General features: G+C 39.6%; 1 protein-coding gene across 1 annotated transcript in view; it reads left to right on the top strand.

Moving 5' to 3' along the window:
- The window catches only part of mttp (microsomal triglyceride transfer protein), a 36621-nt gene that overhangs the window by 13362 nt on the left and 4514 nt on the right, over positions 1-18745 (top strand). The window contains exons 6-16 of the mRNA XM_003225733.4: positions 72-211; positions 880-1030; positions 5909-6069; positions 6779-6947; positions 8554-8661; positions 9574-9786; positions 10996-11207; positions 12552-12649; positions 12748-12869; positions 16276-16503; positions 18518-18642. Of these exons, the coding sequence (XP_003225781.1) occupies positions 72-211; positions 880-1030; positions 5909-6069; positions 6779-6947; positions 8554-8661; positions 9574-9786; positions 10996-11207; positions 12552-12649; positions 12748-12869; positions 16276-16503; positions 18518-18642 (1727 nt within the window). The remainder of the gene's footprint in view (positions 1-71; positions 212-879; positions 1031-5908; positions 6070-6778; positions 6948-8553; positions 8662-9573; positions 9787-10995; positions 11208-12551; positions 12650-12747; positions 12870-16275; positions 16504-18517; positions 18643-18745) is intronic.

Here is an 18745-nt window from a genome sequence, read left to right on the forward strand (position 1 = left end):
AAGATTCTCTGTGTTTTTGGGATCTCGTTTCATGTATGTATAAATAATAACAAATGCAAAATGTTTTTCAGATCTTTGACATCAGCAAAAAATCCTCTTCGGCTACAATATATGTGCTGGAGGACACCTTCATTAAATCTGTGCGAGCAGAGGAAAATCACATTTTAAAAGCAAACATTCATCGAACAAGTGATGCAAAAATAGTTTCAAAGTAAGGTGGCTTGTTTGATTTATTTGCAGAAAATGTTTTGTTCCTGTACCCAGTTGACACACCTTTTATAGCTAACCAGACATTCTTTATTGTGGATAAAGGTACTATAATTTTAAGTGAAAAGGGAAGAAAAAGAAAAGAAAATATTTTGAAAGCATTGTACTGTATGAATGTAAGAACCATTTATTATGTTTTTCGTTGTTGCTTCTCATTCTTTGTTATTTGAAGTTCCTGTTTTTCTGTCAATCCTCTATATATCAGAATCTATGCTATGGCTTAAAGATGCAAGTAATTAGTTGATCAAAAGAGTTATTCTTGTTGCTTGAAGTTTCTCAGGATGCTCTGTACTACACATCACTTATCCATAACTATAATTCCATTATAGAGAGTTTCAAATATGGCAGCCTTACTGTCCTTATTTAAAATATTGGCCTAAATCCTATCATTTAGCCTTGACTAGAACAGATTCATTAAATCAATTATTAACTACTGAGTCAATCCATCTCATTGCATCAATGGGTATTCTCTAGTAGGAAATAATAATATGAATATGATGCCGGTATGAAGTAATGCTTACAGTAATTATAAGGTTATTGTTAGTGTTGGGGACCTAATCTGTTGAGTCAAAATCAAAGTTTAAACAAGCATTTCAATGTGTTTGCATACAGGCAAAAAATGGAACTGAAATCAACAGAAGGTGGGCCAAGAATGATGGCTGGGAAACAAGTTGCCAGCATTGTCAAGGCTCTGGATTCAAATTATGTTGCGGTTTCACTAATGGCAGAGCCTGCCTCAGATGAATGCAGAAATTGTCCCTCGGTATGTAAATAAAAGGTTAACACACATATTAAATTGAAATAGTTCAACTCATTGAAGTAAAATTATCGTTAATTAATATACTAGAGAGATTTTTGATTTGTAAGTATAAAACACTAATCTTTTCAGTGTTTGTGGGTCTGCCAGGACAACATAGCAGATCTCATGACAATGTGGTAATGTATCATGGCATTGTTTCTTTAATGTTATAACCTATACTAGCTGTGCCCGGCCACGCGTTGCTGTGGCTGATGGGAATCATTTGTTGACCAGGTGGAATAGCAGTGAATAGCCTTGCAGCCTTAAAGTCTGGGTGTTTTCTGCTTACGTGAATCCTTGTTTGGTGAGCTGGAATACAATGGAATAGGTTTGCTGCTTGGAAGGCTGGGTAGTTGCGTTGTAGGGAAATGGTTTTTTAGCCAATTTGAATTGCACTGAATAGCCTTGCTGTTTGAAAGACTGACTGCTTTCTATATAGGGGCATCCTTTCTTGGGTAGGTTTAATGAGACGGAGTAGCCTCATGGCTTGAAACCCTGAGGGTGTACTATCAAGACAGATGTGTACTTTTATACACACTAGAGATTTAACCAGCATTCTGTTTGAGGTGTGGATTTGGTTGCTTGGTGGTAACTTCATGATATATATTCCTATAGTGAAGGGACAGCCATCAATTTCCTTGTCTGTGGGGCAGTGAAGTCTCCTCTGAGGTTTATTCCAGACTTTGAAAGCGCTATCCAAGGTTCTGAACTTGTTTGTAGGATAGGTTTCAGTGTGGATTTTGAGGAAAACGGAGAAAGTTCTCCTGGAAGTATAAAGGACTTCAAGAAGGGGGAAATAAATCCCTTCCCAGCTCTGCTGACAGTGGTGTTTACCTCAACAGATCGCCTCATAAGTCCTGCAGATAAAAAACCAAAGAAATGTGAAAGAAATGGAGGAAGTAGGGTTATTGTATGTTTTCCGGGCTGTATGGTCATGTTCCAGAAGTATTCTTTCCTGACGTTTTGCCCACAGCTATGGCAGGCATCCTCAGAGGTTGTGAGGTATCTGAGGATGCCTGCCATAGATGTGGGCGAAACATTAGGAGAGAATACTTTTGGAACATGTCCATACAGCCCCGAAAACATACAACAACCCTGTGATCCCAGCCATGAAAGCCTTCGACAACACAATGGAGGAAGTGCTTTACAGCTAGTTTCCCTGTTACATTGCTCCATCTAGTAACAATCATCTAGTGAAAAAGGTAAAGGTTTCCTCTGACGTTAAGTCCAGTCATGTCTGACTCTGGGGGTTGGTGCTCATCTCCATTTCTAGGCTGAAGAGCTGGCATTGTCTGTAGACACTTCCAAGGTCATGTGGCTGGCATGACTGCATGGAGCGCTGTTACCTTCCCGCTGGAGCGGTACCTATTGATCTACTCACATTTGCATGTTTTCAAACTGTATTGAACCTTCCAGGATCAAAATAGATCCCACTCAGGGTTTGGAGTCTCATCAATTAAATAGTATATTTTGCTAAGCTCAGTGTAAATTGACCTTGCTGTCATTAGCAATTGAATTCATTTGTCAAAAGCATGCTTGAATAGTAGATCTTCAACTAGTTCTTGAAAGATAACATGGAAGGGGCAGTTTTAATCTTAATGGGGAGGGTGTTCGAAAGGACCGGGGCGGCTACTGAGAAGGCCTCCTCTCTCCTTGCCGCCGACCGTATTTGTGATGGCAATGAGAGAAGGGTCTCTTTGGAAGTTGGGCCTGAAACGTTTAGGGCTTTAAAGGTCAAAACCAGCACCTCGAACCTGGCTCAGAAACATGTTGGCAGAGAAGAGGAAGGACAGATTGTTCCTTCAAAAAAAAAAAGTATTGATCTAAACTGACATTTAAATGAGGCTTAAATTAAGCTGATATTCCCTTCTTGGCAAGGAATATCAGCCTAATGCTTGAACTCTCAGTTTGGAGCTCTTGTTTCTTAACAGCTTGGGGTGCCCTCCAGTCCTTCTTATCATCCAAAGAACCATTGGGGTCAAGGGAAAACCAATATGACTCCATGCCAGTCTTTTCTAGAAATAAGACAAGGGTGTGTCTCCAGCAGGAGGTCATGCCAACTAGCTCTGCTTTGCCTAACAGTAACTGGATGCTGCTGTAACTGTAGCCACACAAATTAGAGTTTGCCTGCAACAACAGAAACGTAACTATAGCATCAGATAAAAATAAGTAACATAGCTCTATTTCAGAATTCTAGACTATCCAAATTTGGCTTCTGGGGTTGATGACAGACCAATCCATTAAACCGAACTGAGCTGGTCTACATATATTGAGATGTGTTGCCCTTGCTAAAGAACACTGAACCAACATCACTTTATTTTCCTATTTGGCTTGGATGTTTTAATATGCTGGGGAAATTGCACACTTATTCCAATAGTGCATGTTTATCCTTCCCATGCAAATTTATACCTAGGTTGTTCACACATTACTGTCCAGCACCAAGTTCCTATTATTGTTTTCCTAGAACTTTTCAATTACAAAGGTATATGAGCTAATAATAATAATAATAATAATAATAATAATAATAATAATAATAGGTTTGAAATGAATGCCAAACCTTCTTGTGTGTACAGAGATGGTCCTGACCAGGGATTGCAATAAAAAGGAAGCATATTTGCATCACCACACTCTTGAACAGTAATGATATCAGAACTATGCAGACTTAAATGTGTCAAGTATTGCACAATGGGATCCAGCAGCTTTGGGCTTTTTTCTGAGTGGCATGCTTGGAAGTGATTTCTTATAATCTAGTTGAATAAGACCATTTTAACTTTTATTTCTTTTATTGAGTATTGATTAGAATCATATGGTTAAAAGGACCATCTAGTCCAAGGCAGTATAGGAATCCACAGCCAAAGCATCCCAAAAACATGGCCCCCCAACTCTGTTTCAGAAGTGCTAACAAAGCACAGTCTACCATGTCTGCCATAAAAGTGAGGGACAAACTGAACTGACTGGAAAGGGGTATCACTATAGGGTAGACCCATGTCTCATAATCCTCATCTCCCTGCCATGGAAAGTTGTCAGAAATATTATATCCTTTCACAGCAAATGGGCGAGCATTCTAAATGTCGATATCAAGAATTGGAAATATGCAACGTTCTAAATGTTGTTGCGTTGCAGTTGTCGACATTCATTGTTGTTGACCATGTTGACTAAGACTGCTTGGAATTGTAGTCCAACAAGTGGGAGGGCCACATGATTTTTGCCCCTATTCTATAGTAGCCCTACCCATAGTACAGGTTAAATATCCCTTATCCGGAATTCCAAAATTAGAAATATTCCAAAATATCCACATGGCTAGATGCGATAATGACACTTTTGCTTTTTGATAATTCAATGTACACAAACTTTGTTTCATACACAAAACTATTAAAATATTGTATTTAAAAGTACCTTCAGGCTATGTGTTTGATGTGTATATGAAACATAAATGAATTTCATATTTAGACTTGAATTCCATTTTCAAGATTATGTATATGCAAATATCCCAAAATCCCGCTTCCCCCCCCCCCCCCAAATTGAAATACTGAACATTTCCGGTCCCTGTGTGGTTCTATGCAGCAGGGACCAGATAGGACTAAATAGGACTAAATGTCTCCACCTGTGTCCTGGGCCATTAACACACTCCTGTTGGTCACTGATCCACAGGAAATAGCCTCCACCTCCCTCATCATTAACAAATTATGTTTACTTACAACTCAGGTAAGATGAACTCTGTACTGTCCTGGTGCTATTTGTGGTTAGCATCAGCTGCCATTCTTAATGGCACTGACCCTACGCAGCAGATAGGATATTTTAGCAAAGGCTGAGCTGGCCTTGATGTGATTTCTCAGTTAGAAGACCTGCAATAAACATTACTGGAGAGAACAGCTGAGCTTTCTCCAATGAATGCTATAGATAACTCTAGATAACAGAAGTGGAGGCATGTGATAGCAGAGGCTAAAATACCCACTCAGTTTCTCTCAGGGAGGTTGTCTGAAAGGGCAAGCTTGAGGAAACAAAAAGCCTCAAGACAGAGTATCCACAGTGTTCTGAAAATTTGTAGTGTCAAGACTGAAAACCTATAAAACATAAGTAGAGAGGAAGCCCCTTTGTTCTATTATGAGTAAAATTGCCTAGGATTGTACAGAAAGTGTCAAAATATTGTGGAAACCAATAGTGCAATGCTATAAAATCTTCCTTGAATATATATATACACACAGTGTCCCCAAGGAGTAGCATTTACTCTCAGTTTTAAATATGATATAGAACATTATTATAGCATCAATCCACCACATTTTGACACCTTACTTTGTGATGACTCACTCTTTCAATGCTTGCATATTACAGACAGGTTCCATTAAATTGACAAGGGGTCCAGTCTTTTGTCAGGTTCTTGTTTTTGCACACATGGGCAGTCCCAACAGTTGCCTATGGAAAGAACAAATTTTTCTTTGACTCACTTATGAATGTGTACAAAAGCCCTTTTTATAGTGTTATTTATGTATATCAGAGGCCAAAATGAGTTGCTTTGCATCTCAATCACAGATATAAAAGCAGGAAACAAAATGATGATGATGATGATGATACAGTAATAATAATAAGCATTTGCAAGCTAAAATAACTTAGGTTCCACTTTTCAACCAATTCCTCTTTGTGACAACACTCCAGTCCCTAATCTATGCGATAAATTGGGACTTCCTATATAGACCATATTTCTTTTTCCATTCATGTTGGGTAATGGGGAGTGCATATTTTTGCCCAGTGGAAATCATCAACTAAGCAACAAAACAACCCCCTCACCTGAACCCACAAACCAGATGAAATAATTTATCTCCAACTCGTGTCCCTTTTTTGCAGCTTTCTCAACAATGGGAGAACATCCGAAAACAGTTGGAACCAGAAAACCTTTCAAAAGCTGATGCTGTAAGAGGATTTTTATACTTTATTCAGAATTTAAGAAAAGCTACGAAAGAGGAAATCCTCCAGATACTCAGAAGTGAAAGAAACATTGGAATACTGTGAGTTTCTGGCAACTTCTTTTGCAACATCTAGCTCTGGAAGTTGGCAAAATGTGGCCTTTGGAATGCATACAACCCCAAAAGTTCTGTGTGTGGCTCTCCTCTAGAATCCTAAAAAACTTGTTTTGAGAAAAAAATAAGATGGAAGTTTGCTCTGCAAAGCCTTCAGATGCAACAAATTAACTTTTAAATAGGTTAAAGGACTCCCTGTAACATATCTATACTTACTATATCTTTTAAATTACTTTATATTGTATTCAAATACAGATTGTGTGTGTGCATGCGTACATGTGTGCATATGTGTCTTTAAGTTGCCCATCGACTTATGTTGACCCCATGAATTTCAAAGGGTTTTCTTAAGTAGGGGATTTTGAGAGGTGGTTTGGCCAGTTTCTTCCTCTGAAATATAGCTTAAATCACCTGATATTCTTTGGCAGTTTTTATCCAAGTGCTAATCAGGGTGGAACCTATTTAATTTTCAAGATCATGAACCTTTTTATATGATGTTTAAAGCTTCTGTAGTATTGGAATGTTTAGCTCTATCTGTTTTAATCTTGCAAATTGCCTTGGATATCTATTGGTAGAAAAATGGGATATAAAATCAAAGACGTAGGTAGATAGCTAGATAGTTTGAGAGGAGTGTTGCATGCTTCACAATTGTGTTTTGGGTGTTTTTGGTTTTACTTTGCTGCCTTGTTCTGTTTTCCAGTCCTCAGTTAGTTGATGCCGTAGCCTCTGCACAGACCTCGGCGTCTCTAGGAGCCATGCTGGATTTTCTGGATTTCAAGAACAAGAATGGATCTGTCCTTCAAGAGCGGTTCCTTTATGCCTCTGGGTTTGCTTCTCATCCTAATGAGTTCCTACTCAAATCTTTAATTGTAAGAGTTTTCTTCACAATTCTATGTTCCAAAAGGAAATGGGAATGAAGTTCTAAGTGTGAAATTAAGGCTGAAATCTCATGTTGTCGTCTGTTGGAAATCAGTCTCTTTGGACAGAGCAGTACATTCTTTGGCCTGGGCTGTGAATGTCTTTATACTGTCAGCAACAGGCTTCATTTTCAGTAAATATAATAACAAGGGTTTGTACTTGTAAATGTGAGACCAATTATAACCCCAGTTGGAGGATGGGATATGTGATCTATGGTCAACATTGCAATCTATACAAGCAGAGATCAAAGCCTTCTTTCCCCAGCAACAATTCCTATCTATCCAGTCCACAACATGGCAAATAGCATTGGGATGATGGTGAATTCCTTGGGCTAGTTGCCATTCCGTCGAAGGAGGATTTTTACTGAAAGGTGTATGAGAAGAAAAGGCTTTACCCTGCACATTGAACTTTATTGCCTATGTTTTTCTAGTTATGGAACTTCAATTAAAATACAACAAAATATGATCATTGGTCATGTTAATGTTATATGTAATCAGTTCCTAAGAGTTCCTGTATACCATAGAAAGTGGTAGGTTGTGCCTCTGATGGGATAACACCCAGCCTGTATCCAGTCCCTTCTAATCTAGCTAATATTTTACAGGTAGAAACATCCTATCTTTTCCTGGAACAAAAATGGCTGTGTGATATCTTTCAGAGCTGTTCTCTCTTAGTTTCCCAGTTTTCTTTGAGTATTCTAATTCCATTTCTTTTCAAGTCCGGTGGCAAAAATTCTACCTAGTAACCCTAGAATGCTCTTTTGCATAACTTTTTCCCAGGTGTATAAATAATATATTTTAGAGGAAGGCACCAAGAAACCACCTTTGAGTATTTCCTGCCTATGAAAATCCTATGAAATCCATGGGGTTGCCATAAGTCAAGGTGCACGCACACACACACACAATCTTTCTAACACATGTTAACATACACACTTCTTGCACATACTAAAGGGCATTAGTGGTTAGGCATGGAGGCATTTTTGTGGTGTGTATTTTTGAAATGTATACACAATACATGTGTATTTGTTGCCTGAACTGCTTTAAAGCCTTGCATGTGTACAAGTACATATAGCAAGACACCTGTAAATGCGGAACCCATATGCATAGTTTGAGAGAAATTGTCTCTCTGGAAATGTACTATGTCTTCAGGCAATTCTATGGCATACTTGATCCCAGAAATTACCATAGAATTACCCAGCAGAACCTTGCACATTCCTAGAGAGGATACCTAGGAATGTCTAGGTGCTCCAAGATGATTCCATGGTATCCTGGAACCAGAAGTCATGTAATTCAATGGCCTTTGGATTCAGATAACTATAGTCCATTTAGCAACATATGCCTGTGGATATTGGGAGAGGATATTGTGTTCTTATTCAAAGTATATAGTCTCAAGAGATGCAAACTGGATACGGCTCTACAGAAATGCAAATCCAATACGTTACTTTTCCATGCACCCATGGATTGGTATTAGATGCAAATGCAACACACAGCCAGAAGAATTAGGGTTAGATTTAAATGTTGAATATTACTAATATCTTCTCTTTTTCCTGTTATATAACAGAATACTTATAACAGTCAAATCGGCAGCACTGAAATCCGAGAAATGGTTGTTATAATTACTGGAGCACTCATCAGGAAGTTGTGTGACAGAGGAGGCTGCAAACTACCTGTATGTATTACCTTTTTCTTCCACCACCATAACCCTGGTTGATGAAAAGGTCAAGAGAGTAATGCAGATCTGAAGTCACATTAAAGAGGGCTTCCATACTAGGCTTTTGTCACTGAATCACTCTGCTTTATTTACACTGTTTTATTACTATGTATTTGATTTTCTAAATAATAGCATCCTACAGTTGTATACACTCAGCTTCCTCTGACTTTTTTTTTTTTTTGCTTTTCATAAAAATTGTAAGGGAGTAAATTCAGAGTAGAGTCTGTCTGGAAGTAGATCAGATGACTTCTTTACTTCACTTGGCCCATTGGTGCCTAATTCCATGTTGTACCTGAAACAGCCTTTCTCTACTCAGTTTCTTCTGTTTCTTGCAATACCCCATCCCTTTGATTTTGATTTCTTTTACATCACCTGTATCTCCTTTTTACTGACCCTCTTAACCCATTATTCTCTCTTGCTTTTTCTATCTTTCTAGTTTTTGTGCATCTATGGAAGTTGCTAAACCTCAGAGTTGGAAATCACTGCATATTCAGAATATGCTATAGCATGCAGTTTGGTGCTATGTATAGAATGAGAATCATAGCAGCAACAACAATAGATGTTCTTACATTTGGAAAGAGCTCACAGATACCTGTTTTTGTCTCTTAAATTGTAAACTACTTCATGCATTTTTATTCATTTCATGGCTCTGGGAGCAAACCCCATCATGACTGAGTATTAACTTCTTGTGAGAACCTCATTGAATATTTCCATGTCTTTCTGAGTCCATGTGGATTTATTGATTCCTATATTTCTTTCTAAGTATTATTCTAGCAGCTTTCCCCAGTTTTATTCTTTAGCAACCCATAAATGGGTGGGTTGCTTCTTATTAAAACAGTGTTTTAGAAATCTGCAATGTATTTTTTCCAGGCTGTTGTGGAGGCCAAGAAACTGATCTTCGGGGGCTTGAACAGGGCAGAAAAAGCTGATGATGTGAAGGTTTACCTTCTGGCACTGAAGAATGCTCTTTTGCCTGAAGCTATTCCCGTGCTTCTGAAATATGCGGAGTCAGGCGAGGGACCCATCAGCACTGTTGCTGTGACTGCCTTGCAAAGATATGACTATTCCTTCATTAACAGTGAGGTAAAAATAAAAATTAAACCCACAAGTGCTAGATGATCTTTCAGATAGTACATTCTAGCCTCATGACCCTGTATTTTAAATAGTGTCTTTAAAAAAAAAAAGCAAAGCAAAATATTGCAGCCTGTTTTTACTCCTTCATATCATTATGTATCCAGAAGAGTCTTAAATAACATCATTTAAAGCAGCTCTAAAATATTTCCGAAGGAGACTTTTTGATTGGTATTTGGGAGGCATGGAGGGTAACAAGAGGGTAGCTTTGCCATGTGTTGGACTACAGTGCCCATCATCTTTAACCTCATCAACCCAACAATTGCTTGTGCTGTCTGGGGATGATGAGAATCAATGTTTACCATGCCTGGAAGACAATATGTTGAGGAAGGCTGTACTACGAGCTTACATGTTGCCCTGAACAAGTTTTATTCCAAGTCAAGGGACCAATAGTGAATAGGGATGGATGTTTATTTACATTTGTATGTCTGTATCACAAGACACTGGACAAGATATATCCAGCTAGAGCAAAAGTGAGCAAAGTACAACTTGGGTGACATCTTACAATAATTGTTTCTTTTGCTGAAAGAGGAATTTCTCTCTAACCTCAAGAAGCCTAAGGGAAACAGGCCCCATTTAATGTGAGCTAGGCTGGGCCTGAACATTTAAAATGGCCTCTAAAGAGGTGTTTTCTCTAAAAATCTCTAGGTCAGTGGTTCTCAACCTGTGGATCTCCAGGTGTTTTGGCCTACAGCTCCCAGAAATCCCAGCCAGTTTACCAGCCAGTTTACCAGCTGTTAGGGAGTTGAAGGCAAAAACATCTGGGGACCTATAGGTTGAGAACCACTGCTCTGGGTCCTCCACCATGACCAGAGGAAGTTGACCATAGAGTCACACTAGAGAACGAGAGATTTCTAGATATAACATTTTAATCAGATCCATGAATAATCAAATCTGCAGATATCAAAACTACAAATGTGCACTGTACTTGTCAGATATTAGACTTCATTCTTTTCTCCACTTTGGTTTGAGATAAGCAATATTCCTTGCTAATGATTTATCCTGAAAAATATATTTGGTTCTTTTTTTTTTTTTAACTATACCTGTATTCAAGATGCATTGTGAAATCCCTGTAACTTACCCATTTCAACTGCTTGGAGACCATCCTTTTGTCCTATTCTGAACCAGCTACGTAACTGACTAGGATTTTATCCCGATTAGGTGAAGAAAACAATGAACAGGATTTATCACCAGAACCGCAAAGTCCATGAGAAAACTGTACGTGTCACTGCAGCTGCTATTATTTTCAGCAACAATCCTTCCTTTATGGAAGTAAAAAACCTCCTGCTCTCAATTGGAGAGCTGCCACTGGAAATGAATAAGTACATGCTTTCCCTAGTCCAGGACATTCTGCGTTTTGAAATGCCTGCCAGGTATATTAAATTTCATTTGTTATTTATGTATTCATGCGTGCCTCCACGTAATGTCAGACAAGAGTAAGATTTGTAGACTGGGATATAGCATGAACATACTTTGTTTGCTCTAGGATTTAATGCTGAGGCCGAGGAAAGATTCTACCAGTTTGCAATCAAAACCAATTTATGAACTATCCTATTTCATTCTCAGTTGTGATGTAGGGTTGCTAGGTGCGAGTGTGCAAGGAGCTACTGGATCTCGGGGCATAGCCCTGAGTCTCCGGTTTTCATGGATTATCTCATGGTGGGAGATGAGGATGCAAATTCTCCAGTTTTGGTGGGTGCAGCTCCAGGAAAGAGAAAAGGGCTATGTGGAAATCTAAAGTTCAGCTATCAAAGCAGCAGCTTGCCATAATATCCAAGACCTAATTGATTTTTTCCTGCAACTTGCAAAGACTCTTCATAAGATCTCGCTATTTACTTAGTTGGCTTTCTCCTTCTCTATTAGTTGTTGTAGGCCAGAGCTCACTTTCCACTTGGCTCTGCAGCCACCCTTTGGTTTGAAGCAAATTATTCTCTCTGAATAAATAAGAAGGAATAATTCCCTCAATTGACCTTGTTGTGGAAATTGTCCCTTTATCTATAATTTCTGTCTTAGGACCTCATCCCACGCATTCTGGGCTCCGTTTTTATTCGCTTCAGAAACTGAGTCCCACATGATGTAAGGGCACTTCTGCTGTGACTGCAGCTCATGGAAACAGAGACTAGAATGAGTTTTCAGGAGTCAGATGCTACCAACTCTAAATGACTTAAGATGGGAGAGAGGGGGGGGGGGAAAGGATGTGGGATGGCAGAAATCCCGAGAAGATGGACCTTGGCGGTAAGGGACGAAGTAAGATGGTTCCTTCCACTTTTCCCCTGCTAATGGAATGAGGTCCTTAATTGGCAAATAGGAACATATGTCCTCAGTGTGATCTTTTAAATGGCCGTCTGTGAGCAACTGTAGTTGGCATTTAATGCATGAGGTTTAATGGCCTCACCAGGTGCTGCATCCAGGGCTCAGGTTTTGGCCTGGAAACTTCATGACCTGGGATTATCCTGGACTGGCAACCCTAAAAATTGCTCCTGTCCCTTTAATGATTGCACAAAAGAGAAAAGAAGGCATCCCTCATATGAGAGTGATACCGACTGTTAAAGGTAAAGGGGACCTATCCCTTATTTAACCTGGGAGTCATGTTGCGGTCCCTGTGATGCCTTCCCCCAACGATTTTTAGTTATTTGTATTAAAGTCCAATATCTGGTCCTGTAAGCTAGTCGTGATGCAATTTTACTGCTGATTAAGGACACTTCTTTGTGTTTCAGCAAAATGATTCGCAGCGTTCTGAAGGACATGTTGATTCACAACTATGACCGATTCTCAAAGTTGGGTTCTTCTTCAGCCTTTTCTGGACACCTAAAACGTATGTGTGACTAAGCAGTGGATACAATTAATGGCATCACTTCTTGGTGCTCAATTTTTCTCCAAAAGAATCATGATTTATGCCTTTGCTTACTCAAGGTGGCCCAGATGTCTCATCTACGTATAGCCTTGACATCCTCTATTCTGGCTCTGGCATCTTTAGAAGAAGTAACATGAATATCTTACTTTTCAATAACTTTGCTCGGCTGCTAGCCACCAAGGTAAGACCCATGCACATAATCTAGCAAATCCATTATACCATACTGAGAGCCAATGAGGTTAGCAGCAGGGAGGGGCAAGGTCTCAGCTTGCAAACATTAGGCACTTTCTCATATCTAATTCTTTGTTTATCCAGCTTAAAATTGTTTATGCTAACTAACATAGCTTCAGGGAAGCCCAGAGTTTCAGGGAAAGGTTCTTCCCATCACCTGAGCCTTGTAAGTGGAGATGTGAAGGAACCTGAGACTTTTGGCATGTCAAGGAAGGTCAATGTTACTGAAGTTTAGGCTTTTTCCTAAGGAATAAAATTGCCATATCTCTTTTTAAAAGGTATTTTTTATTAAAATGAAGGCAAATGCAAAAGAGAACAAGCATCCTGCATTTTAATAGTTGTGTAGAAGAGCAGAATTGGTGTTGCAGCATTTTTCTTATCCCTGAATATCAGACTCACGTCTATTATCAAACTTTGATGGAATCAAACAATTATAGAGTGGGAAGGGACCTTGGAAGGTCAGCATGATGGTGCTACAGCATCCCTTGTAGATGGCTTGTCCAGACACTACTTAAATACTTCTAGCAGAAGTGAGCAAATCACCTCCTTGTTCTACTGTCAAACAGCTTTTAAACAAAGAAGTGTCTTGTGTTGTTCGGATGTTTGCAGCTCCCTGCAATTGCCATCTTTTTCTTCTAGTCCTACACTTTAAAGCTGGGATGGCAATTGTGTTGCAGATATTATTGAAGAAGACTGAAGGTCTGTGAAATCCTGTTATTAGTTATAGTTATTAGTTATTAGTATAATCTATTATTATTATATTTATTTGTACCCTGCTTTTGCTCTGCCAAAGTGCACTCAAAGTGGCTCAGCATGAAAGCATTAGTACACAATTTAAATATACAAATATACAAACATTCAAACAAATATAAACAGTATTACACATTCACAGTTAAAATTCTTTCAAACATATTCCACACATATTCAAAGTTAAAACCACAGCACCCGCTGAATTGATCTTAAAAACCTTCTTTTAAAGCCTGCCTGGATAGAAAAGTTTTAGCCTTTAGATTACTAACATAATCTACTGTTTTGTTAGTAGTGGGTAACATGTTATTAATGTAATACTTGAAAACTGGTTTTAAAATTTTTTTCCCCAGATGATTGCTCCAAAAAGCTTTGAATGAGTATTACAGTAGAGTCTCACTTATCCAACATTCGCTTATCCAACATTCTTGATTATCATCATCATCATCATTTAATTACTTATTAATCGCCCTCCATCCACGATGCTCTAGGCGATTTACAAGATAAAACTGTAAAGGATAAAAATACATACATACAAATATTAATAAAATTAACATAGATTAAAAGCTCTAGTAAAGAGCCAGGTCTTGAGTGCTAGGGTAAAAGGCCCTAACTCACGCATGGCTCTCATATAGGGCGGCAAGGCATTTCATAAGGCAGGGGCAGAAATAGAAAAAGCTCTGCGTCTGGTCCTTTCCAAGTGCACGTCTCTAGGACCCAGTACATAAAGTAAGTCTCGTTGGGATGGTTGTTGCAACCTCCGATGATGGGAGAAGGAGAGACGGTCCCTAAGGTGCGATGGGCCCTGGCAGTAAAGAGTTTTAAAGGTCAGAACTAGCATCTTATATAGACCACGGTAATCAGTTGGAAGCCAATGCAGATGCTGCAGCACTGGTGTTATGTGGCATTTCATGGGTGTTCTTGTGAGTAGCCTGGCTGCCGCATTCTGAACAATACGGAGCTTTTGGGTTGTGGACATCGGAAGGCCAACATACAGGGCGTTGCAATAGTCCAGCCTAGACGTGACCGTGGCATGAATGACTGTTGCCAGAGCCTCATCAGATAGATAGGGTGCCAGTTGCCTCGCTTGTCGTAGGTGGAAAAAGGCCTGTTTGCTAGCAGCAGCGACCTGAGCTTCCATTGTCAGCTGCGAATCTAAAACAACACCCAAGCTCTTAACGGTAGGCGAAGGAGATAGGGCAGCACCATCGAAGGTGGGTAGCAAATGGGTCAGACCAGTCGAGCGGCCATGCCAGAGAATCTCGGTCTTCGCCGGGTTCACCTTCAGTCTACTAGCACGTAGCCAGTTCGACAGAGCCTCCAGACATAAGGTGAAATTGTCTGGTATTGACATTGCTCCAGGCTCCAAGCGCAGAAGGAGTTGGGTGTCGTCCGCATATTGATAGCAGTCTAGGCCGAAACTCCGAACCAAGCTAGCAAGGGGTCTAACGTAGATGTTGAAGAGAAGAGGGGAGAGAATTGCACCTTGGGGTACCCCACATAGGAGGGGAGATCTGTCAGAGACTTGATCCATATACTCCACGCATTGGGTCCGGTTTCGCAGAAATGAGTTGAACCAATTGAGGGCCTGACCGTGAACTCCGGACATGGCGAGACAGTGAATCATTAGATCATAGTCAACGGTGTCAAACGCTGCGGTAAGGTCGAGAAGTACCAGTAGCGCTGATCCGCCGCTATCAGACTGGCGACGGAGTTCATCTGTAATGGCAACCAGGACTGTCTCCGTCCCATGGCCAGGGCGGAAGCCTGACTGGAAAGGGTCCAGGCCGGCTGTATCATCCAGAAATTGTTGCAATTGTCCCAGTACAGCCCGCTCTATCATCTTACCCAAGAATGGGAGGTTGGAGACAGGATGATAGTTGGCAAGGGTCATGGGATCCAAGCTAGGCTTCTTTAGCAAAGGACGAACCCTTGCCTCTTTTAGGTTGTCCAACGCAGTCTGCCTTTTAGTAGTCAACGTTTTTGTAGTCAATGTTTTCAATACATTGTGATATTTTGGTGCTACATTTGTAAATACAGTAATTACTACATAGCATTACTGTGCATTGAACTACTTTTTCTGTCAAATTTGTTGTATAACATGATGTTTTGGTGCTTAATTCGTAAAATCATAACCTAATTTGATGTTTAATAGGCTTTTCCTTAATCTCTCATTATCCAACATATTTGTTTATTCAACATTCTGCCGGCCCATTTATGTTGGATGTGACACTCTACTGTACCTGCCATTCAAATGTTGTTTTGTTGTGTTCACTGATGTTATTGAAATTAAAACGATTTAAAGTGTTTGCTACTAAGAAAAGAAACCATGAGTAACAATGTTATTTTTAACATGTTACTTCCAAGATCTGCAGCTGTTGGGTCTTCTTTCTTCTCCTGTGCAATTGCTACCTAAAGGAGCCCTGTGTTTCCCACACTTAGTTGCACTTAAGAAAAATGTTGGGCACGGTCTTATTGAAGATGACTGATGGATAATCTTGGTGATGTTACACAGGCTTGGTTGGATGCATGCCTGTGTAGAAACAATGTCATTGCATGCATGTGGCCCGCCTTCATCAAAGAAACACTATACCACTGTCTTCTTATAGGTGGTCCTTGAGGCCCAGGGTCTGGAATCCTTAATAGCTGCAAATGCAGATGAAGGTGAAGAAAATCTGGAGTCCTTTGCTGGTGTGTCAGCAATTGTATGTGATGTTCAGCTTAGGCCAGTCACCTTTTTCCAAGGGTATGGTGATTTAATGTCTAAAATGTTCTCAGCCACTGGAGACCCCGTAAATGTTTTAAAAGGACTCATCCTCCTGATGGATTACTCCCAGGTAAGCACTAAATATGTAACCATACATAATGACCTAAATGTAGTACAGAGGTACACATGCTTAAGGCCATTGAATGCAATAGGTTTTAAGCATGCGTAACTTTGTTTTCGGTTTTAGTCAGTATTTTTTATTCCCTGTACAGCATGTTCTGCTCTTGTAGGCAGTGGTGTCAAAACTAATATTTGATGTGCAACAGCTCATTATCACTGTGCAGAGGTGTTTTGTAGCACCTTCTAACTGAGAGAACAAAATTGGTAGCATAAGTTTTTGCAGACTAAGTTTACTTCCTGATTTTGGAAGTGAAGCTTAGGCTGCTGTGGTTAGTATTTGGATGGCCAATATACCAGGTATATAGCCTATTCCTAGAGGAATATTCATTTCACTTCAGATGGTTTGTTCCATCACCCCCCTTTTTTCTGGCAATACCTTCTCTTGGTATATTTTATCTTTCTGATGAAATGTATGGCATCTCCATACATTAACAGATTATTTGAAGACACATAAATCCATTGAACTTAAGATACAGTACTTATTTCCAAATAAAATTGCATGTTTGGGACTGTATTTTACCTTGTTTTATGCTCTGTAGGGTGGCTATATATAACGTTAATCTGGTTTCCAAGCTGTGTGAACTTTAAAATCTTGGCTGTCTATCAGCATTCAAATGAAATGACTTGCTCTGACCCTGAGCTATTATCACTTCCAAAATTGACTCTGAGGGATGGAGTTCCAGTCCAGCTGTAAAAGATTCTGACAGCTGGGAGCCCAGCTTTGGCAGAAAGCTCAGCGAAAGCAACCACCTCCTGCCTGCCCATGAAGTTGGGTCTCCTGCCGAATTATGTGGAAAATCATTTGGCACTTCTTCCAGAATCTCTCTTATGCTATGATCGCAGTAGGTGGTATATGATTGGAGAGGAAAGAGGGTTTTTTCTCTTTTGAAAACAATTTTGGCACTATGGAGTACATACACAGAGCTGGGCAATTAGTGATACCAAATTTAAAAGCTGCTCCATTTCTCACATGAACCAGAAAATCAGCAAAGAGCTTCTACTGACTGTATTTATTTATTTATTTGCAGTATTTATATTCTTACCGCAAAGGGAACTCAGGGTGGATCACAGAACATACATATGCAGCAAACATTCAGTGCCATTTATACATTTGACAAGATAAACAATTGAACATAGAAGGAGGTATATATAGGCTTTTCCCATCTTCCGCATCCTGGAGGCTTGTGCTCGGTTCTGGCCATGAGGTATTTTAAAGGCATCTGGCATTTTCCAGGTGTCTTTAAAATATCTCCCCACTTTTTAAGTGGTCTCTATTTATCTACTGACATTTTGATTTCAAACTGCTAGGTTGGCGGAAGCTGGGCTAAAGGTCAGGAGCTCACCTTGACCCGTGTTTCGAACTATCAACCTCACGATTGACAAGATTTACTGCATCTGGGGGTTTAATCTGCTGTGCTAAAGCCCGGCCCAGTAAATGTGCGCTTTGATTAGAAAACTGAAATTTTAATTTAGAAAACCACTAGTCCTGTTCTCAGATTTTCCCAAGTTCCTTTGGAGAAAAGAGAAATGGCCTTAAAATCCTTGTAAGTCTATAATGCAAAAAGCACACACAAATAAAGCACTCCTCAAAGTATATCCAACTTCTGTTTAAAATCTTCCAAAGGAAGGAGTTTATCATGCCCTGAGACAGTTTATTTCATTCTCATTTAGCTCTTACATCAAGAAATTCTTCCAGATGTTTGCATAGAATCTAATGTCATTTGAATCCATTGGTTTGGATTCTAGTCTTGAACAACAGAAAACTAATTTGCTCTGTCTTCTGCTGCTTTTAAATTAGACAAATACCAGTTAGCGATTTTTGCAGTGCACCCATTGACAGCAGCAGATGAACCAGAATTGTTTAATGTTTGTCTTTCCACTTATAAACATGGAACCACAGTAGGAATATATTATGGACTGAATAAAATAATGTATATTAATTATGAGCTTGCTTCTCCTTTTAGGTAATTCAGCTACAATCTGGTCTGACTTGCAGCACTGAATTCCAGGGAGGCATTGCCATTGATGTCTCAGGTGGGATAGAATTCAGCCTTTGGTACCGGGAATCCAAAACTTATGTTAAAACCCGGTAAGCTATCAAATATCATTGAAGAAAATGCACTGAATAATTCAGAGACATAGCTGTGTTAATCTGGAATGTCGGTATGTAAAGGGATCTTGAGAGAACAACT

The sequence above is a fragment of the Anolis carolinensis genome, chromosome 5 (assembly GCF_035594765.1).
Source record: "Anolis carolinensis isolate JA03-04 chromosome 5, rAnoCar3.1.pri, whole genome shotgun sequence".
Lineage (NCBI taxonomy): Eukaryota > Metazoa > Chordata > Lepidosauria > Squamata > Dactyloidae > Anolis > Anolis carolinensis.